Consider the following 23,597-nt stretch of genomic DNA (forward strand, 5'->3'; position numbering starts at 1 on the left):
TCAAGGTGGTTGAATTACAAGTTGGCTTTATACATTTTTAGGGAGACAGAAGTTACAGGCCAAACATAAATCGATACATGTGAGATTTACATTGGTTTGTCCCAGAAAGGTGGGACATCTCTGAAAGGTGGGAGGGGCTTACAGGTCATAGGTAGATTCAGAGATGTTCTGATTGGCAATTGGTAGGAAGAGTTAAGCTCTGCCTAAAGAAATTGACATCAGTAAAAGAAATGCTGGAGTTAAGATAAGGGGGAGGTTGGGGAAGCCAAGGTTCTTGTTATGTAGAAGTCTCTAAGTAGCAGTCTCCAGAAAAAATAGGCAGTACATGTCTTAAAACATCCTCTATAGATGCAAATTTCTCCAAGAGATGGATTTGCAGGGTCACTTGAAAATGTGTCAAAGAAACACATTTTGGGATAAAATATTTTGATTTCCTATAGGGTCTGTTATCTGTCATATGATGCTATACCAGACTCAGGTTGGAATTTGGTATCTTATTGCCACAATCTGTTTTGTCGGTCTTATGATCTCTATTTTAATGTTAATGCTGGTCAGTTGTGCCTAAAATTCCACAAGGGAGAGGATGAAGTGCGGCATTTTAGACTGCCTCTTCCACTATGGCCCAGAATTTGTTTGTTAGGCAAGCCTTGCCCAAGAGAGAGTCTGTTCAGTTGGCTGGGGCGGGGCCTAAGATTTTATTTTTGGCTTACAGGAGAAAAGCACAGAGTTGTGTTACTGAATCCTTTCACCCCACCTGAAGGAAGTATCACTTTCTCCATTTTAGGTAAGGAAATAGACCATTCCCTGCTCAGACTCTACACCTTGTTATTACCAATGACCTCTGACTCTGCACAATCAAGCCCCATGCCACAGCCACCCCCATCTTTCCAGCTCACTCTCTTGGGCACCCAAAGCCCATAGCCCTGACCCCACCAGGCCTTCCCCCGAGGCTCCTGCCTCCTTCTACACTTCTCCATTCCTCCTAGCCCACCCATCTGTACCATTGCCCCCTTGCACATATTCTCGACTCTCTCCTCCCTCCTACCCCCTCCTACTCTCTTGGGGTAAATCCAACTCTCTGCCTCTTCCAAACCCATTCAATGACCTAATATGGCTGGAGAGAAATACATCATGAGCACTTTCCTGGCTCCCCTAACTTGAGACCACTAACGTCACCAGGATGGGTGCTGCTGTACAGTAATCACTCTCTACTGTCACAGTCCACTCCATACCATCATGCTCACACATGCTCACAGACACACACTCATATACACTCATACTCACATACACTCACACACATAAGGTCACACACATACTTACACCATCACTCATACATATACACACACATATATTCACATACCCATGCTAACACATATAGTCACTCACACACATACACTTGCACACACGCCATTCACACACCATTCCCATCTTCTCCATTCTCCTAACCTCAGATTTCTCATTCCACCTTTTCTCGCTCCAGTGACGATCTTGCTTCTTATTTTACAGAGAAAAGAGAAGTAACTACATGACAACATTCCCATGACCCCTTCACTACAGTCTGCCTGGCTCCATGAGGTGCCTCCATCCTGCTCCAGGGATAAACCTCCATGATCCTACTTATGGCCAGAGAGCCACACAATGTACACGACCCTGTCCCTATCTCCATGTGAGGAAATGCTTTGGTGCCATCTGTCCCACTCATTCTCAGGCCATCCACATTAAGATGAACTATCTCAGAAAAAAAACCTCCCTCCTTGCCTCACCTCTTCCTCTAGTTACCTGTCCCCTTGTACCAAAATCCCCTCTCAAGATCATTGCATAAAAGAGACACCTGCACTCACATGCTTACCACACACAATTGACAATTGCAAAGATGTGGAATCAGTCTAAATGCCCATCAACTGATCAGTGGATAATGAAAATATTATATATATATTTTTTTCACACAAACATACCATGGAATACTATTCAGTCATAAAAAACAATGAAATAATGTCTTTTGCAGCAACTTGGATGGAATTGGAGAACATTATCCTAAGTGAACTAATGCAGGAACAGAAAACCAAACACCACATGTTCTTACTTATAAATGGGAGCTAAACTAAGGATCTGCAAAGGCAGAAAGAATGGTAGAATGAACACTGGAGACTTAGAAAGGGGAGGGGGGTGGGGTGGAGAGACAAAAAAAAAAATCACTTCTTGGGTACCATGTGCACAGGTAGGGGTGGTGGGTACTTAAAGCCCAGGCTTCTCTGCCACTCTACAACGCAGCCATGGAACCAAAAACTATTTGTGCTCCCTAAAGCTATTGAAATAAAAAGAAAAAAGTAAAAACAACACCATCTCCACCACAATGTCTACACGTTTTTTTTTTAAGTTTCCAACGTGTCCTTTCTCTCTCTTTTAAAATCTCTCTGATCATTTTTGTCCCCACCACTGCACAAAACTGCTCTTGTCAGGGTGACTAAAGACTTCCACCAGGACAAACCCAAGGGCCGCTTCTCAGTCCTCATCTTGCTGTTCCAGCAGCAGCATTTGACACAGCTGCTGGGCTCTTCTTCCCTGAGGCATGCTTCCTACTTGATTCTAGAACCAGCTCTCCCTGGTTCCCCTCTGGCTTCTCTGGCATCTCCTTGGTCTCCCTTCCTATTTCCTCCCTGTCTTCCTACCTCCATGCCTGATGTACTTTAGGACTCAGTCCTCAGTGCTCTCTGCTTCCCTGGCCATACTTACCTCTCAGAGGTTCAGTCCTTTTGCTTCAATGACCAATTGATGACTCCCAAAGATCTGTCTCCAGCCCTGGTCTCTTCTCTGAGTCCAAGTTAGGATATCCAACCTCCCAGTTGACGTCCAACTTGAGACCCTAACAGCCATCTCAGATTTATCAAGCCCAAGCTGCTCTGCCCCAACAAATGGTAAATCCATTCTACCAGGCTCCTTTTTTGCTCACATGTCATATCCAGTCCTCCAGCAGAGCCCATCAGCACCTCCCTTCAGGACATTCCAGAATTCAGTCATGTCTCACCACCTCCACCCTGCACCCTACGGGCTGGTGTAACAGCCTTCTGCTTGGTCCTCCAGCTTCCACACTGATTCCACACAGCAGCTGAGGTATTTGTACTTAAATATGAGTCTGAGAATGCCCTCCTCTGCTCAAAGCCCTCCGGTGGCTCCCAGCCCACTCACCGTGACCCACCAAGCCCCACTCAACTTGTTCCTGGTGACCCTCTGGCCTTGTCTCCTTCCACTCGTCCACTTGCTGGCTGGTTTCTGGCCACATCAGATTCCGCTGCTTCTCTGAGCGCTTGGCTCCTCTGTCTCAAGGCGTTGGTCTTGCTGCTCCTTCTGCCTGGAACCCTCTTCTCCGGATACCCTGTGGCTCACTCCCTCACTTCATCCAGGTCTTGGCCCAAATGTCACCTTACCAGAAAGTCCTTTCCTAACCACACGCATACATTAGGACTCCCCATTCCCAACACTCTTATCTTCTACAAAGCCCTCCTCACCGACTAACATGACCCTCATTTGTCTTCGTCGTCCATCTCCTACTCTGAGTGCCAGCTCCCTAGAGGCAGGGTTTGTAGTTGCTCAGCTCAGCTCTGTGACAGCATTGGCACAGTGTGGATACTCAGCAAATATCTGTTGGAATGAATGAATGAATCTGTCTCCTTCTCGCCTGCTTGGAAAAGAGCCATACCCCGAGGAAGCCTTGTGATATATCTGCACATACCTCCTCAGACCACTGGAGAACACATTTAGAACCAATCCTGAATGCAATAATGATGACATTCCATGTCAGTGCAGTAATGATGACAATAAATGATCTTCACACAGACAACTGAATGAAAGTCTGTTATATGCAAAGCCCCATGCTCCATTCTATACAAACTTCCCAGCTAGAAAATCACTAGCAACTAGAGAACATGGGCTAACACGACCTCAAGATCTGAAGCTAGGAATGCCAAGCAAAGCAAGAGGGAACGGCACCAGCTGGAGTGAAGCCTGCCCCTGGACCTCCATCCTCGGCTCCAGTGCTTTGTCTAAAAGAGGGAACCCCAGTCACCGAGAGCACTTGCTCCCGTGGCCAAATAAAAATCTCAGCACCTTGTCTGCTGCCAAGTCCCAATTCACCTCTCTTGGTAAAACGGAGGACATGAGGCGATGCGCTTTTTTAAAACCCCAAAGCAACCCATATGGATCTACAGCGTGGAAAGCCAGGAAGCAGCAACCTGGCACGGAGCTCACACCCACCAGAGGTACGTCTCCAAGTCTCTTATCATTTGTCAGACTGAAGTTTGGCAAGGTCTGAAGAATTGAGCTGCAGATGGTGAGGCTTATCAGAGGCAGCGAAGTTAGGGCCGTGGTATACAAGACGTGGTAGGAGAAAAGAAAAAAGAAAGGAGGACTAAAATGGGTAAGGGCCCCCAAACAGCGACCATGCCCTGCCCTGCCCCGTTTCCCTGCCCTGCCACAGTCTCTGGACTCAGCCATGCTGAACTACTTAGAATTCACAAGCGCATGCTGAAAAACCTGTGAGGCCCTGTGTGGCTGGCTCCCCCTTTCTCACTCGGCTCCCCCTTTCTCACTCGGCCCCAGCTATAGGGCCTCTTTATTCTATCTCATGGACACTAAGCACTCTCACACTCTACGACGCCCTCCTTCCTTCATATAGGTTTCCTCCATCACATGTGCAAAAGCATGCCATCATCCCTTTCAGACCACTTGCTTCATTCCTCTCCTTGGCATTCCCCAACACCTGGACCGCTTCATATTTACTTCTATATCTGTTTATTGTCTTTCTTCTTCCACTGAAATGTAAACTCCACGGGGCAGGGACTTGGTTTTGTTTGCTGCTGTATCTTCAAGGTTCAGAACAGTGCTTGGACAGAGGGGATGCCCATAAATGTGTGCAGCCTGAATTAGCATACTGTATCTGCTGCCGGGGAAGCTCTTCCCTGGTCCTGCCACGGCCCACCATGGGGCAGGATTTCTCTTTTCTGTCTTTCCTAATGACCCTTCCATGCAGTCATGAGTTTCCTTACTTCCACTTGACATCGTGGTTTATTCCTGCTTGAACTTGGTTATGTAACCAGCTCCTGCCCCTGGGGAAAGGGACCTGAGGTAGGGAGGCCTGGACTCTGTACTCCTGTCTTTCCATTCCCACCCTCCAATTCCCCACCACTTTGGAGGAAGAGTGCTCAGAGAGCCAAATCCATGGAGAGAGGGAAAATCTGGTGCACAGATAGCAAAAGGGGAGGGGCCATTGCTTCCTGCTTCCTGGCTCCAAACCCAGCAGACTTCTCAGAAAAGAACATTGGATTTGCCCTCATTAGTGTCCAGAGATCAGCCTGAAAAAGCTTCATCTCGCCTGACATCACTACCCATGGAGACCTAACTCTCTTTATTCCAGGTGCGGCAAGCTGCAGCCCGCCACCTGATTTCCTACACCTGCAAGCTAAGAATGGTTTTTAACATTTTTAAATGATTGGGAAAAAATCAAAGGAAGGCTAATATTTCATGACATGTGAAAGTTATGTGAATTTCAAATTTCGGTATCCATAAATACATCTTACTGGAACACAGTCACGCCCATTCATTTACATATTGTCTAGGCTGCTTTCCCCCTCAGGGCCCAAGTGGAATAGTTGAGCAGAACACACAACCCCAGGCTCTCTGCAGGAAAAGTTAACAAGCCCCCAGGTCCTACTGCCCCCCACAACCTTCCTCACATATATCTGAGTGGGTGAAGAAGTCTCAGGGGAGCTTTGTGTGCACAAACACCAAGAAAAGGCTGAAGGTTTTTAAAGAAAACCAAAATAACTAGTTTTGTCTTTAAATTAAAAGGCTTCAAAGCCAGGAGATGGGCTTGTGGCTTTCTGAAGTCATCTCTCAGCCTCTCTACCCAATCATCTTCCTCCTCCCCTGGCCAGAGACGTCCTCCCAGCCCCACCCTGAGCAACCCCAACAAAGTCTGGGCCGCATTAAGTCCCACTCACTAAGCCCTGCTAGCACTGTTCTGGGAGACTGCCCGCCCCACGGATCCCCCACCACACTCCCACTGTGTCGTACTCTCTCCACACCTTACCCCACACCCTGCCCCCCTGCCGACCACACTGCACTCTGGGTTGTCCCCACCCTTATTTCCTACCCGCTGGCCCCATAGCACCCTTCCAACCCCCCACCACAGCACTGCAGACCCTGAGAGCAGGGCAGCACCTGACCCTCCAGGTGTCCTTAGAACCCAGGTCTGGGGGGATGCTCAAGACCTTGGGGATGATAGGTTAATCAAGCTGTCTAGGGAAGGGAACAGTGAGAACTGGCTAAACCATAGACTCTTTAGTCTGGAGAGCAAGGCTGGGGAGAAACAGCATAATAAGATTGAAGTTCTGAAGTGTAGCTTCATAAGTGAAACGCCATTACCTAACATTTAAAGCAAAGATGCGAAGCCCAATTTCACACAGGATTGAAGTTAAAGGAAAAAGTAAAAATAAAAATAATAAAAAATGTTAAGTAATAGGAGCAAAATTTAAAATAATAAAAAAAGATTTGGGTGAATTTATGAAGGGCAATATCATAAATGTCACAAGAAACAGAATGTCTGGTCTTTCAGATTGAAATTGGGAGTGGGGAAAATAAACACTTTCTCCCAGGCATGGTGGTTTGCCCTGTGGAAAACAGTAAAACTGCTCTGGACTGGAGTGACCCAAAATAGACAATCTAGTGTGTCAAATCCCTTCTCGCCCTCCTGCCTTTCCACAAGTGCACAAGCTCTGAAATGAGACTTCAACCTAGTTCCACACTATTTAGGCAACCTGGGGAAAAGCTACCTGATTTCTCTAAACTTCAGTTTCCTCATCTATAAAATGGGAATGAATAAGGGCACTGTAGAGGTGTGCGTTTAAGATGAAATGATTCCATGTGCAGGTGCCTCACACATGGAACACATTCAATAAATGGTGATGAGAACTGCTGACTGGAATCAAAGGCTGAGGAGAGAGTTCCAGATAACCAAGTAACCACACACTCCTGTCAGGGAACACTATGTGACTGACCCTGAACACTCTTTCCAATCCCTCCTTCCCCTCTTCTACTGCCCCACTGCCCAGCCTAAGATAACAGAAGCCTAGAAAGGGAAGAACATCTTTAGGAGGCAGAAGTCCAAGACTGAGAACAGGGCCTGGGTCAATGAATAATTACTGAGTGAACGAATGGATCAAGGATGGGTGGATGATGGATAGATGATGAATGGATGGATGGGAGGATGGATGAGAGGCGTATGGATGAATAATAGATGGATGGATAGGTGGGTGGATAACGGATAGGTGAATGAATGAACTGATGAATGATGAATGGATGGGTGGGAGATGAGTGAATGGACGGAGGATGGGTAAATAGGTGGATGAATGGATTGATCAAGGATGGATAATGGACAAATGGATGGATGATGAATGGATGGATAAATGGAGGATGAGTGTATGAATGGATGGATGATAGATAAGTAGGTGGATGGATGATGGATGGATTGATCAAAGATAGATAATGGACAAACGGATGGATGGATAACGCATAGGTGAATGGGTAAACTGATGGATGATGAATGGATGGATGGATGGATGGAGGATGGGTAGATGGATGGATGTGTGTGGTGATTACAGCATTCATAGGGAAGAAGCTTTGGTAAGCCAAGGAAATCCCTGTACAGACAGGACAAGTACTTGCAAGGACAGATAGGCATTTCATTTCTCAGTGGATGTAGTAATCTGTTCTTCGTCTTCCTGGGTAGAGGAACTGAGAAGCCAACAGAGATGGCAGAGCAGGGTGGGAAGGACAGCCTGAACACCTATTGTTAGCGTTGGCAGGACATGTTAATTTTCCATGGGTTAAGAGGACACCAAGAAAAGAGACAACCCACAAAATGGGAAAAAGTGTTTGCAAGCTATGCATCCAACAAAGGCCTAACATCCAGAATCTATAAGGAACTCAAACAAATAGACAGAAAAACAAACACATAACCCCATTAAAAAGTGGGCAAAGAACATGAACAGGCATTTCTCAAAGGAAGACATACAAGCAGCCAACAAACATGAAAACATGCTCAGCTTCACTAATCATCAGAGAAATGCAAATCAAAACTATAATGAGGTACCACATCATACCAGTCAGGATGGCTATCATTAAAAAGTCAAAAAACAACAGGTGTTGGGCGCTGCGGAGAAAAGGGAATGCTTCTACATTGCTATCCCTCCACCCCCCCCACCCCCCGCCAGGGGGAGCAGAGAGAGGGATGCTGAATGTGCTCCCACTTAAGAGCTAAATTGAACAGTCTGTTTATACCTAGATGTGACCAGAGTGCCACGAGACCTGCCTAAGAAATCCTTAAGGGAGGAAAAGGGAGACTCGCCAGTGCCTGTTTCAGAACAGTGAGAGCAGAAAAATCTAACTGCTTCATATTTGTACCCCCACTGAGTTCAGATGGTTCAATAAACTGCTAACGGTGGATGCTATTATTACTCTATAGTTCTTTGTTTAAAATTCTTTTTATAGCACTTTGAGCTCCAGGAAGGAAAACTGTGAACCCAAATAAATATGACCACCCAAGCTTTAAAGGAGGTGAGAAAGGGCCTAATGTTTCCTCTCTGAAGCCCACAATTCCCAGTCAGCCTGCAAAATAATCCCACCGAAGGCCTTGGCGGATGTGGCCCTCTACAGAGGTAGGAAAAGAATCTTCACGCCAGCAGGTAGCCTGCAAGCGAAATTAAACCTTCCACAATTGTATTCTTACTGGCTCCAGTTTAACCACTTTCTGTCCAGCTCCTCACCAGCAGCCGCCTTTCCCCCCCTGGTTCCTAAGAAAAGGCAGTCAGGAAGTGCATCCCACGGCCTGCCTGTAGATGGAGCCCCGAGGGGAGGAGGCTTCAAGCACTCCACGCCTTGGCTCTGCAGCAAATGGGAGAGTTCAGCACCCACGGCTGTCAAGTCTGGCACCTTTCTGTCTCCACTACGAAATTTGTTTTAAATTTAAGAAGTACAGATTTTAAATGAAACCATGTAAAAGGATTTCTCTTACAATAAACACATCAACGCTCATTTTCCTTATTATTCTACTTTTGGCTATTTTGTATAAAATCTTTAATTAAAGTTTTTCTTTGAAATTGTCATTATCAACCCAGAAGAAAGAAAGGGGGAAAAAAAGAACAACACAGCTGTGCAGATATGAAGCACTATTCAGGACTAAATGAACTGGAACGGAATAAGTGGCTTGACTGTTATGTTCTTAGTTTTGGCTCTGTATTCTCAATAGCACAGTCTAACTTGTCACTTTATATCGATTCCATCTGTTTACACTCTGCAGAGTATTGGCTTCCTACCGTGAACATTTCCTATTTACCAGCTGGTAGAGATGCTCCAAACCAGATAGGAAAAAATTAGACTGCATTCAGAACCTCATAAACACAAACTTCCAATTCAGGGACATGTGGGAAGAGCGGCCGGGCGCTGCTCACCTTTCACAAAGGCCTCGCTTCCCTGCCTTCGGGCTGACACGCCTGCTCCTGCTCTGGCAGCGCCTCCACAGGCCAAGGACCACACATTTTTTTGCTGAACATATGCATACCCTGCCTTTACCAAAAATTGAACAAGCTTACATAAAAAGACACTCAAATGAGGTCCACAAAAATGGAGGAAAGAAAAGCTGACCCAAAAATGAGCTAAAGAAACCTGGATATCCTAGTTGCTGCAGTAGAGCAAAAATCTGCTCTGGGGTTTCCTTGCAGTCAAGGTGAGAGGGAAACTTGCAGGTATAGAGTCCGCAAGCCATGTCAACTTCCCCCTACATTTGATTTTCATTTTGAAAGTGCTTGCCTGTAATGTAGAGCTTAAAGAATTCTGAGAAGAAATTCTCTCCATCCATTAAACTAATGACAGCTATGAAAAGAAGCCCAAGTCTACATACTGAGGGACTTAAAAAGGTTGCCAGATCTATAACGTTTCCTTTCTCTCTTTTCTTTCTTGTCCAGTGCACACTCCTAGGATGGAAGTTCCACCTTGGGCAACTCATGTCAAGAATAAGGGGGGCCCCTGAGACCCCAGCTCATTGGGGTGGGACCCTGGCTCGTCATAGGACAGAGCTGTGCACCAGGAGGGCTAGCCTCGAAAATCTGGGCTACCCCCAGCCCCGCATCCTGCTCTTTGTTGGACATCCGGGGAGAGGATGCTGCTTTGAGAAAGGCCAGCAAGTCAAAGGGGACTGCTCAGGCTGCATGAAGAGCTTCCCAGGTTGGGCCAGTGCTGAGAAGTGCCACACCGCTGCAGGATTTGCCAAGGTTCAAGCCAGTCCCAGACCATCTAACATAAGAACTAAACCAGAGTCACATTTCAAAGTAAAAGAACCTTGTCTATCATCTTCCCCAGTATTTCCCAAAGTGACATTCCTCCAAACACAAGTTCCTCTGGATCGTAACTGGAGCTAAACAAATGCATGGCTTCAGCAACATTCAATGGATTTCTATACTGTAACTGCCTCTGAGACTTTACTGTGATAACGTATGCTGTGAATCCCCAAAGACAGGGGGACAGCGCTGGAAAAGCTGGGGCAAACTTTAAGGAACCAAGTCAGTAGGACCCGGTAGTTAACCAGATATATAGGGTGAAGGAAAATCAAAGTAGTGTCCAGTTTCTCATTTGGTGACCTGAGTGGATGAGATCAAGAATGCAGAACATGGCACAGGTTTGGGGAGGAAGATCGTGAGTTCACTCAGTGCACACTGAGCTGGAAGTGCTTACATCCTCTCCCTCTCTCTGCACCCCAGAGACATCTTTCCTCCTGGAAAACTGATCTCGTTGGTGGAAACACCCACCCCTTACGTGTCTGCCTTCCTTCTTGTTCATTCACTAATTCTAAGGCTTCATGAGCCCCCAGTTTTTACAAACCATCTAGAGTCTTACCCTTCCTCCAAGGCCAGTCTCAAACCAATCACCCTCCCCAGTAGCCAGAAAGGTTGACATCCTCTTACAGACTCTTAAGGAGTTTACTGTCCACATCACTCAACTGATTTTCAGTAAGAGCAACTCACATTGCTCTATTCCCGAACTTCTCTTGATCTGAGTCATATATCACCTAATAAACAAAATTTTAAGCCTTGTAATGTATCACCTATGTTTGTGTTCCCAAACTGATTAAGTTTCTGAAGGCCAAGGATCAGATCTTACTCTTCTTTGTATCCCCAGTAAACACATGGTATCCCTCCTACATCAGTAGTAGGTGCTCAACATATGCAGGCTGCTGATGATGTTAAGAGGGTGACTGATGACTTCCAAGCCTAATAATAGGGACCCCTAACTCCAGCTGTCCTCTCAGCAAATTTATCTATTACACTGCTGACAGCCATCTCCTAAATATCTTTTTCTCACACCATAACTCCCTTCTCAGAAACCTTCAATCATCCTTCTCTCTGCCCCATGCCTTAGGGTTAAAATCTGGCTTTCAAATACTTCTTTTTATCCAGCCTGCCTTGAGAAACACAGCTCTCCACAGAATAGTTATAGGGCTTGTCTCCACTGTGCTCCAACCACATCTCCACCTACCACCCCATACCCTTTGCTTACTCCAGCTTGCAATTTGAAAGCTTCCCCACATCTCTTCCCCTCTCATCCTCAATGTGATAGATTGAAACTCTATCTATGGTCCAGACCCAAGCTTCAATCTCAATTTTCTCCTCAAATTGTTCTGGACTATTCCAAATAACATGAAATTTTCTTCAAAACTTTTTTTATTCATACAATACATATTTACTAAATACATATCAGGTGTCAGGAACTGTTCAAGGCACTAAAGTGACAGCAGTGAGCAAGACAGAGAAAGTGCCTGCTTCTATGGAACATGTATCCTAGTCATAAACAAGTAAACAAACAAAATTTCAGTCTGTGCTGAGTGTTTGGAAAAATATACCATTTTAGATAGAGTTGTTAAAAAGCATCACTCCAGAGAGACCTCTCATGCAGAGCTCCATAAGCCAGGATGTTTAACTGAAGTTTACTTGATGTGCTATCAAAAGCCATGGGGCATCTTCACCAGAGGAGTCTGATGAGATCTGACTTATGTTTTGAACAGAAATCTCTGGCTTCAAGTAGAATACAGATTGTAAGGGCAAGAAAGGGAACAGGAAACCAGCTAAGGGGTCACTGGTAAAGCACAGACTAGAGATAATGGTGGCTTGGGCTGTAAGGGCGGCAGTGGGATGGCAGAAGTGGCCAGGTTCGGGGTAAGTTTCAGGATGCGACAGATGGGACTTGCTAATGGCCTAGAAATGGGAAGGGCGCTGCTAAGGGAAAGAGAAGAATCAAGCCTAGCCATTGGTTTCTGCTTGAATGAATGGTAAGTAGTGAAACTTGGGGAGAGCAAGACTTCCTGGGTGGGGCAGGAGGACCACCAGAAGTTGTGGTTTTTCCTGTGGACACTGGTGATCTTGGGGCATCAGAGCGAGACATGATTGTGGGCATCATCAGCCTATAGGCTTTAACCTTCCCCTCTGTAGCTGTTAACCATAGATGACTACAGATCATCATTTAATTTTTCACATAAGAACGCATATGTCCTCTAAATACAAATTCCTTCTAATTATTTTTAGTAAATTCTATGGACCCAGCACTTTGGAGAGTTCATTTTATATTTATTCTCACATAAAATTCCAACAATATGGAAAAACCTTGCGATATTGTTTCCCTATTTCACTGATGGGGAAAGTCTGGAAAAAGCCTAGATTGTTCAGGGTCATTCCGAGAGTGACACTCAAATGCAGACTCAGGCTAGCCAAGTCCAGAGCTCCAGACTATTTCCCTACACCATGCTGTTTTCAACATTCACCCCTACAGTCTTGTGTTTGTACTATTAATTTGTCACATGCAGGAATATGATATTAAAAAAAAAGATAAACTTAGCCTGAAATAATTACAAATACTGATATAACAGAATCTTTGCTGTAATTTCCTCATGATGGCTTTAGTAAATTAATAATAGAACAACCAAAAATAGGTCCTGGGGTAGAAGCATTTTCAATATAATTTTTTTATAAAATGGCAACTGATTATTTTGTGGTGTGAGATTCTCTAGATCAAAATGTAAGTGCTACTCTTCATTTAGTTGCACGTAGACACACGAATAAAAGCTGTGACATTATTAATCACTATATTCAGTTATGATTGATAGGCTTTTCTGCAAGGAGGAAAAAGTGCCTCAGATACAATCTGTCCCAACAGCTCTGCGATATGCTAATATTTTCTTCAGATGAAAGAGAAGATGTGTTCAAATACCTGCTACAATAGGCAATTAATACCAAGTGCACCAAAGTAGAGCTGATGAAAGTAGGATTAGAAGAATATTAGGAATTAAGCAAGAGTTTGTATATTTTAGTAAATGGCCTCATTTTGAGTTTGACACAGCCTTTATATTAGGCAAACAGACTGCATTCCAGTCTATTCATTCATGCTAATGTGGTGTTGTAATATTAAGGTATGTTTATGAAATGGTTGTGATTTTGACTAACAACTGATTCTTTATTCCTTGAGCAGTAAATTTTAAGGATTTCTTTTTAAAGAAAATTCACCAATTTAAGAAAATGAATCTACCCATCACTTTTGTCTCTCCTTCAGGAGGATATTACAGAGCAAGCAAACAGTTCAGTACCTATAATTATTTACTAATTGCTTCTGAAATGACTAAGGCTGTATGTATACAACTCTAAGGCACCGGGGTAATCCCATAAAAACTAGTGTCAGATCACTTGGTGTCCCACAGACACACTAGTCACAGCTGACTGGGTAGACCAGATGTTCTGACATTGTGGCACCCAAGATTTTGAGCTTGTTTTGTATTTTTATTTTTTGAGAGCTCCCTGAACTGGGGAGCAGTGTGGTGCAAGAGCAAACAGCCTGGGGCTGTGGATGTTCCTTCTCCTTTTTATACTTCTTGAGCTGAATAGACATTCTTTAATTCTTGTCTTCAATTAATGATAGTTTGGGGGGGCAGGAGGAAGAGCCATGCCATTTCTAAGCATGTACTGTGTTCTCACATAGGTCAGAATAGCTTCCTATTTCTCAGTAGTTCCCCTCGACAAGTCTTAGAGTCGCCACTCACACCATCCTAAGTGGCAAGATGGGACTGTCTTCCGTTTTAAGCCACTACTGTCTTCACCTCCTATGGGGAGGTGACAAATGATAAAACAGAGAAAGAAGCCCAAAACTTTGTTAGCCTGGCAACACACTGAAGCTTTGCTTGAGTCCCTTTTGTCCTGGCAGATTACCTGAAGAACATGAGGAATCCACGTCTAAGGTCTCAGACACTGTCACTACCAGGATAAGTGGGGCCCTCCAGTGCAGACAGGTGCATACATGACTAAGGAGGTGTGAGGGGGTGTGAAAGGCAGGACACCAGAGAGAGAAGAGGGAAGAAAATTCCCAAATGCCTATTTGTGGTAGATGCTACACGACAGAAAGGTGACTCTGTGATTGAACAAAACACTCCATTTACTCACACAGTGACGGTGAACAGAGCTTCTAGGTGATGGAACTGGGTCTACCTACAGGCATAGCAAGTGTCACAGCAGCTGAATGCAAAGTAATCCTTCCCTGAAAAGGACCTCCGAGAGGCAGGGGAGGCTAGTGGTTAAGGCAAGGACTCTGGAGCAAAGTGCTGCTGAGGTTTGAATTGCAGGTTCGCCACCCACCAGCCGTGTGTCCCTGGTCAAATTGCTTAGTCTCTGTTCTCAGTTTCCACCTACATCAATATGGGATAACAATGACACCTGCCTCATGGGGTTCTCCTGGGAATTACATGATCCAGTATGTTAAAGCACTTAGAAGAGTGTCTACTAAGTGTTCAATCAATGCTAGCTATTATTTTTACTAGAGATGGTAAAATCCAAAAAATTCCATTAGTGTCAAAAATATGAGGGCTCGCCCAGCCTGGAGGGATCCTTTCAGTGGGTACCTGAAGCAGATGCTGTTGGTTGCCTTCCCAAATCCACTCACTTCTACACTCTTCTTTCTAACAAAACCTTCCATTTTGTGTAGACATTCACACTCCTTGGGTGGCCAAGTGCTTCTTGTGGTTACACAAGGTGATAATCAGGATTGGTCCAGGCTACTGGCAGGGACCAATTCCATTGTCAGTAATTGGTTTGGGTATGGGGCATAATTCTAGACAGTGAGACATGGGGAGAAGCTTTGTCTTGTTTTTAAAGAGTCACATTGGAAGAAATAGCACATTGGAAAAAGTTTGACTTTGAAATACCTGCATGTTATGCCTGGTGGCAACCTCCTGGTGACCAAAAGGAGCTAAGGGTTGATCAGCTCACACTCCCACACTCCCTTCTGACTTATTCTTAGGTGAGATAAGAAGTTCCTTATTGTCTAAGCTAGTTAAGCTGGGGTCTTCTGTTTCTCACAAGTGAAAACAACCAAACACCACTGTGGCTAAGGAGGTGGCACTTGGTGGTAGGTAAAGTCTACCACCTGAAGGGGAAGGGTGTTAGTAGTGTTAGACAAGGAGGACCAGTGTCATTAGTCAGTGGGGGAAGGGACTAACATTTATTGAGCCTCTACTGTATGCCAGAGGCTTCACTTAAATTACTCAATCTTTCTCGTAAGTACCTTGAAAGGTGGGTTCTGTTATTTCCACTGTCAAGATGAGGAAATTGAGAACAGTGAGGGGTACCCACCCTAACTCCCAAGCTTCAGAGACTGGATTTCAGTCCCAAGGGAACCGGATTCTCCCTAAATCCCTCTGCCTCCCAGGAGACTATAGGAGCAAAGAACCCGAAGACCAGAGAACTCAAGAGCCAGTCCAGAGGTGCCCAGTCAAAAGCACAGAAGGGAGCCAAATGAAAGCACAGGGTCTCTGGAGAAGGGGGCACACAGAAAAAAGAAGGAAAAGAAAAAAAGAAATTACAGGGTCATGTTTGTGACCAAAACAAAAAGCTAGGCCAAGAGAGAAGGGGCAGGCGAGGTACGGCAGGATTTACGGTGGCTGCAGAGTGGAAACCGAACACAATTAAACCAGAATCAGATCCAGGCAGAGCCGGGAAAGGACACAATGAGGACCACCTGGCCTTACAGAACTTCCTCCTCCCCCCAATACTGGGCCCGCTGGGAACAGACAGCACCTCTTCCTGTGAAGTCGTGGAGCACTGTCACCAAAGACAGAGACACAAGACGTGGAGATTGTCTTGTCTGGCCTTCTGTCTTGAATAGTGGAGAAAATGGGACTCAGAGAGTCTCAGGTTCGAATGGATAGAAAGCATGAATGTAAACATCTGTCGAGGGTCTGAGTGCCCGTGAAGAAGGGAGAGGCCAACAAACTATCATCAGACCAAGCTCACTGTGAGATAAATCAGCAGGAAATATGAGCACTGGGGTTCGGTCAGCTTGGGGTTCCAACTACTAATGATCTGTAGGTCTAGGAAGGCTAGTCCTCACATACATCAGCAAAGTCTGGCTCCAGAACTTCAGAGACATTTAGCAGGCACTCTTGGCTCCAACAAGCCATGTGGACTTATATTTAAAATAAAATAATTAGCATTTCTTCATTCCCAAACTGTAACAATGCAATGCCATGTGTATGAAGAAAGTCTCACTTTGATAATTCCTAGGTATTCTTCTCAGTCTCCAACACTAGTGTGCGATCACTAACAGGATCAGCATCTTAACTAGAAGCGTGCTATAGCACACAGCAGACAGCTGAGGGGTTTACCTGGTCTGTTCTCTTCATTTAGGGATGGAGGGGAAGGGGAAGGTATGTTTCTACCTGTACTTCACAGGATGTGTAGTGATAAACTTAATCGTGTCCCAGGTACTTCAGACTGGATGCATTTTTAAGCCACATAACAGCACTTCAAGGCAGCTATTGTTATCCCCACTGACAGATGACAAAAACCCAAGGACAAGGACTTGCCTAAGGCCACCTGGTTGGTAAATGGCCTAACCCCAAGAGGAAAATCCAGGTCTGACTGGGTCCTGAGATCAGTCTTGTCTCACCCCACCTGTCTGCCTGGGGTCGAGTAGGATTTGGGCTGCACTCTGTGCTGCCTGGAATTAGTGGCAGAGAAAACCATGCACTGCACTGGGATGTAGCACCCTCTCAGCCTTTCACCTTCACCTATTTGTTCTCACAGCCTGTTGCAAGAACCCCACATGGGCTTAAATCACTCTTAGTGAAGGCTTTCTATGGAGAGGAGCTTGGGCATAAAAAAGAAATTAGTTGAAAGGATGGAATGTGATGGAGTTCCTTTTGAGATTTGCTTACCACAGCCTTATTTTCAGTAATTTACAATCATAGCCCATGTCCACACACTCCACACTAACTGTCATGTTGCATTATTGGCCCATAACAATATTTATGCTGCTGAGATGATTGTTACAAACACTAGACTTTCCCAGGAGTGTTTCATGATTAGCACAGTTTATGAAGAGACCAATAAAAGACATATAACACACATAATATCAATCATATTACATATATCTTACAGAATAACAAACGAGCCATGACAAAAAGCAGATAATTACAGCAGGGTTCCTACTAATACCAACTATAGTGAGACAGGTTTTTAGGAACACATAGCGCTAAAAAAAATTGTCATATTAAGATGAATTTTCTGGTCTTAATGGTATCAGCCTGGGAAATGGAGACAAACATTTTGTGAATCTCTGGTTATTTTTGAGTTTGAAATGTATGAAAGTCTTAGAAGAGTTCAAAAAAGAAAGAAAATTTGTCACATTTCAAACCAACATATTGAATCAAATAAATTAAAGCAGGATTCTCAAACTGCTCGTGTAACTGACAGGCCCAAATGCATTTTAAAAAGGAGTCCGATTCCAAACCTTGAATGACATTATCATCTCCTCCCCTCCTTAGCCGTGCGCGGTGAGATCTCACCACAATTAGCAAATAGAAACAAAGCTATACCCTCTTTTTCTCAACACACGTAGTAGCTTTTGTGGCTAAATTACTCAATACTTACATATAAATCACTTTGAGTTCGCCTGGTTATTTTTACCATGCTGTTTTTGATTGGCATTTGCTGCTGCAGTCTTTTTCTCTTTCTAAAGAAAAACCTGCTCAGTCTTAGACAAAGACAGAAAAGGCAGCCCTACTAATAATGATCTAAAGTTAATACAAAAGAAATTAATATTCCAGGACTAGTGTTGGTGTCATTCATCAAAAGAGACGCCATCCGAGGCAGTCAAAGTAGTCCGAACAGAAGCTTTCACATGGGCTTGTTATCAGAAGATCTATTTAGTCAGACGACTTTGACACGAGAACTCAGATGACAAGGTGCAGCTCATTTTGTATTATCTACCTCTGCTACCAATTACTGTTGATGAGGGGGAGGTGGAAATCATTTTTTTTTTTTAATCTCTGTTACCTTTTCTCCCACTTGGATTTCAAGTTCTTTTAACGTCCGGCAGCAATTCATTTTATTCCCACTTCCCCTTAAAAATAAAAATTAAAAAGGCTTTGTTAAAATATTTTAAGCAAATAAATGTTACATAGAAGATGCAGTCATCAAAATTACAAGGATTTCTAAATAATATATTTTAAAGTGTAAGGCATTTCTTTCTTCTTTTTTTTTGAAAGTGAGAAAGCAGCGTTTATTGAGAAGACAAAAAAGCTCCCACAGTGGGAGGGGACCCGAGGAGGTTGCCCACAAGGTATTTCTTTATGAGCTACCATCTGCCAGAAGCGTGGACTTGGGCAAATAGCATGCCTCAGTTTCCTTATTTGTAAAATGAAATATAACGTAATTTATTCCTCCTCGGGTAGTGTGGGAATTGAGTAATTACAGCTGTCATTTAATGAGTACTTACTATGCATCAAGCCTTAACAAACCTCATCTCACTTCGACCTCTCAACAACTCTGTGGGTTAGGGTCCAATTTCATCCTTACTTTACTGACGAGGAGACTAGGGATCTTTATAGATGAGGAGAATGGGGGTCACCTGTGAGGAGGTGGAGGCCTGGGGTCAGATCAAGGTGGTCTGGCTTCAGACCCAGCTCCTGACTCCTCTGCTGCTGCTTTGTCCTGACCACGGAGGGGCTCCAAGTCCACTGTGTGGCTTACTTTTAGCCACTCAGTGTAGGACTTCCTGGTCAAGGTGTGTCTATACCATCCCCTTGGTTCTGTCTGCTTGCCCATATTAACCATTTTTTATTTTGTATTATCTGTGTGTCTATAAACCACTTCAAGCCCTTCTTTGGAGCAGACTGGTAGAGATGGGGGAAGGGGAGTAGGCAACGACAGAGGCAGAACCAGGGCTCCTCCACTTCACAATGTCTGTCCAGCGCCTCCTGCACGCCATGTATAGGGCTCATGGCAGTGAGCAAGACTCCACTCCTACTGGTGACAGTGACTGATGGGAAATAAGCAGGCACATAATGTACACGGAAATAATAACAGGGGTCATGAAGAAAACAAACAGGCAGGGGAATAAATTGGAGATAGGGGAAGATGGGATGATTCTTTAGATAGGGTAGGCAACAAAAAACCTCTCTGACCAAGTGTCATTGAATAGAGAGACCCACGAGGGGTCATGAAGACTTCCAGGCAAAGCAAAGGACTATGGCTGGCATGAAGACCCAAGGAAGCAGAAGCTCTGCACGTCCCAGGGCCAGCAGTCAGAGGCCAGGAAGACCGGAGTTGGCTGGGCAGCAGGAAGGCGTGCCGGCTACATCCAGGATGGAGGCAGGGCCAGGCCCTAGTGGGCGTCGTGGGCCCTAACGAGGAGCCTGTACCTCAAACAAAGAGCAAGGGGAAGTCACTAGAGTGTTTCCAGCAGAGATCAACTTCTTTTTACATGGGAGGAAACTGAGGATAGGAGGAGTTAGGGTCTGTGTCCAAGTTAAAGATAGGACCTGATCAGGAATTCAAATCTTATAATATCATATTAAATGTAACATTTTAATACTGTTTCAATGATATATTCAATAGATACAAAACACCATTTATAATATGTTTAAGAGTTAAAAAATAAAAACAAATACCTGTGCACCTCCACGCTGCTGAAGAAACGGAATGCTGCCAGCCCACTGGAACCCTAGTGGGCCCTCCCTTCCAGTCACAACCTCCTGCATCCTCCATCCCTGCCAGTCAAGGATTGGGCAGGCCTACATTGCAGTTCAACTTCTCCCTCTGCCAAGCCATCTTCCCTTCGCAGGTGTTTTCCTTAATTTATATCTTGCTCTCAAAACTCCATTTCAGTGTCTGCTTCAGGAGAACCCAAGCTGTGACTGTTTATGGTTGGATATTAACTTAGTGGCACTAGCTTCTACATTAGTATTAAATATGTGTCTTTAAATCCTTTCACTTTTAACCTTTCCACTATATGTTTATATTTAGGTTTTTCTTTTAGTGGATTTTACTCTGTGTTATCTAGACAATCTTTGTCTCTTAAGTGGAACATTTATTATAGTTAAATGCGAAGGTTTGCAAATCTATTTTGCCTGAAATTAATATAGTTACTCCCACTTCCTTTTGTTTATTTTTGTATGGCATATTTTTTCCATCCTTTTTCTTTTTTTATTTTAAAAAAGTCAATAGTTGCAATTTTTATTCAGTCCAATTAATCTCTGTCTGTTAACTGAAATATGTAATCCTTTCACATTTAATGTAATTATATAATATATATGGATATAGGTCTAAAAATTTATTTTATGTTCTCTATTTGTACTGCCTGTTCTAGATTTTCCTCTTCTTTTTCAAAATGTTTGGAAGTTAAATGTTTTGTTTTTATTCTTTAACAGTTATGCTCAAAAATCACAATGTGCACCTATGATATTTCATTGTATAAAGTTAATTGATATCTTCATCCTCCTATCAACTAATAAATAGAACTTGGAAGATTTTAAATGCATTTTTCCATTCTCAGCTTATTGCCGGTCTGATATTTTAATTCTAAATTTTTTATCAAACACAAATAGAAAATTTTGTAGTCATTTCTATAGCCAATAGTCATTTATATTTACCCATATTTTGCCACTGTATTTGTTCTTCACTCCTAAAATCTCAGACCTTCCATCTGGGATCATTTTCCTTCTGCCTCTATAATATCCTTTAGTCAAGTCCTGCAGGAGATCAAGTATCTCAGTTTTTGTTGGAAAATGTCTTTATTTAACCCTCAGTCTTTATTTTTTTAAATGTTTTCTCAATTTGTATATCTAACCCTGAATTAAACCCTACATCTTTAAAATAAAAAATTAAGCCCCGGTGTGATTCTGTCCTGTGCGGCTCTTCTTTGGAGCAGTAGTCATTTACCTCCGTCCGCCTTCTCTCCCACTTAACAGCGAGCCACCACCCCATGGAAGATTCGATGGACATGGACATGAGCCCCCTGAGGCCCAGAACTATCTTTTCGGTTGTGAACCAAAGGCTGACAAAAATGATCACTTTAAGGTGGATAATGATGAAAATGAGCACAAGTTATCTTTAAGAACGGTCAGTTTAGGGGCTGGGGCAAAGGATGAATTGTACATTGTTGAAGCTGAGGCAATGAATTATGAAGGCAGCCCAATGAAAGTAACACTGGCAACTTTGAAAATGTCTATGCCGTCAACGGTTTCCCTGGGGGGTTTTGAAATAACATCACTCGTGGTCTTACGGTTGAAGTGTAGTTCAGGGCCTGTGCATATTAGTGGACAGCATTTAGTAGCTGTGGAAGAAGATGCAGAGTCAGAAGATGAAGAGAATAAGGATGTAAAACTCTTAAGTAAATCTGGAAAGAGATCTGCTCCTGGAGGTAGCAGCAAGATTCCTTAGAAAAAAGTAAAGCTTGCTGCTGATGAAGTTGATGATGATGATGATGATGATTATGATTTTGATGATGAGGAAACTGAAGAAAAAGCTCCAGTGAAGAAATCTGTACAAGATACTTCAGCCAAAATGCACAAGAATAAAACCTGAATGGAAGACTCAAAACCAGCAACACCAAGATCAAAGGGTCAAGAATTCATCAAAAAACAGGAAAAAACTCCTAAAATACCAAAAGGATCTAGCTCTGTAGAAGACATTAAGGCAAAAATGCAAGGAAGTATAGAAAAAGGTGGTTCTCTTCCCAAGGTGGAAGCCAAGTTCATCAATTATGTGAAGAATTGCTTTGGGATGACTGACCAGGAGGCTATTCAAGATCTCTGGCAGTGGAGGAAATCTCTTTAAAAAAATAGTTTAAACAGTTTGTTAAAAGTTTTCCGTCTTATTTCATTTCTGTAACAGTTAATATCTGACTGTCCTTTTTATAATGCAGAGTGAGAACTTTCCCTACCGTGTTTGATAAATGTTGTTCAGGTTCCATTGAATGTGTTCCAAGAATGTGTTGTCCAAAATGCCTGTTTAGTTTTTAAAGATGGAACTCTGCCCTTTGCTTGGTTTTAAGTATGTATGGAATGTTATGATAGGGCATAGTAGTAGTGGTGGTCAGACATGGAAATGGTGGGGAGACAAAAATATACATGTGAAATAAACTCAGTATTTTAATAAAGTAAAATAAAATTAAATTAAATTAAAAATTAAAAGTTTAATAAGAAAAGGATTGACAGTGGTGGGAAACTATGGGGGGGGCAGGGAGGGGAAGGGAGGTGGGATTAACAGTAGTCGATATCTGTCTGGGGATGGGGGGCACACCTCATCAACAAGGGTACCTGCACAATGCATATTTGTATACCTAACCCTTAACTGTACCCCACAATTTTAAAATAAAAAATATGTTAAAAAAATTAAAAGTTTAAAATAAATAAATAAATAAATAAATGTTTTTCATTTACTTTTATCATGTCTCTAATCTTCAAAAATTCAAAATAAATTGAATTGAAATTTAGAGACATATAAATTTAAGATGTTATACAGCAGGCTTTTTTTTTTCTATATGGGTTTCTTTTCTGGTAGCTTCTTCAACCACTTGCTTATTTGTAGAAAATAATCTTTTTCTTCTTTCTTCTAAATCTCCTGGCCAAAAGCCTTTTTTCTTACTTTCTTCATCGTACCACAGTCTATTTGCCTAGAATCAACATTGCATCTGCTCTGAGAACGAATGCTCCACTGCTGTTGTTTCCTTTATCCATTTGAATCTGTGGTACCTGGTCTGGCAAAGGAATCTTTCAATATAGAGTCTTTGCAAATGAATCTAGCTTCAACATAGTTCTCAGGTTCTTTTGTAAGATCTTCAGAACTCTGTGAGAAATCTTTTTAAAAGCTCAGAAAGCTTTTAAAAACTTAGAATAAATCCATTTGATTGTTTTACACGTTAAAGATTGTACTTATTCTTCATGAAAGTAGCATCGTGCCAAGTGTATATGGGTTATCTAGTATACAGAGGGTACTTTCAGTCCATATGTAGAAATGTCCCACACATCCATCTGAAGCAAATCTCAAAAGTTTAGCTTGCTCTTTTTATTTTTTGTGAGTCATGTTCTCTCACTTTGTAACCCAGACTGGAGTACAGTGGAACAATCATGGCTCACCACAGCCTCCAACTCCTAGGTGCAAGCAATCCTCCTGTGTCAGCTTCCCAAGTAGCTAGGACTAAAGGTTCACACCACCACTCCTGGCTTTTTTTTT

At 43.3% G+C, this 23,597-nt stretch overlaps 1 protein-coding gene and 1 pseudogene across 2 annotated transcripts in view; one reads left to right on the forward strand and one right to left on the reverse strand.

Annotated features, from left to right (window-relative positions):
* Positions 1 to 23,597, reverse strand: part of EFCAB6 (EF-hand calcium binding domain 6) — a 265,088-nt gene that overhangs the window by 187,203 nt on the left and 54,288 nt on the right. Inside the window, exon 5 of the mRNA XM_008058673.2 lies at positions 18,417 to 18,483. Within this exon, the coding sequence (XP_008056864.1) occupies positions 18,417 to 18,483 (67 nt within the window). The remainder of the gene's footprint in view (positions 1 to 18,416; positions 18,484 to 23,597) is intronic.
* On the forward strand, positions 21,346 to 22,527 carry LOC103261043 (annotated as a pseudogene). Its single transcript, XR_002481997.1, has one exon. The product of XR_002481997.1 is annotated as a nucleophosmin pseudogene (transcript).

Source organism: Carlito syrichta, unplaced genomic scaffold (assembly GCF_000164805.1).
Source record: "Carlito syrichta isolate Samal-C Ts95f unplaced genomic scaffold, Tarsius_syrichta-2.0.1 Scaffold303575, whole genome shotgun sequence".
Classification (NCBI taxonomy): Eukaryota; Metazoa; Chordata; class Mammalia; order Primates; family Tarsiidae; genus Carlito; species Carlito syrichta.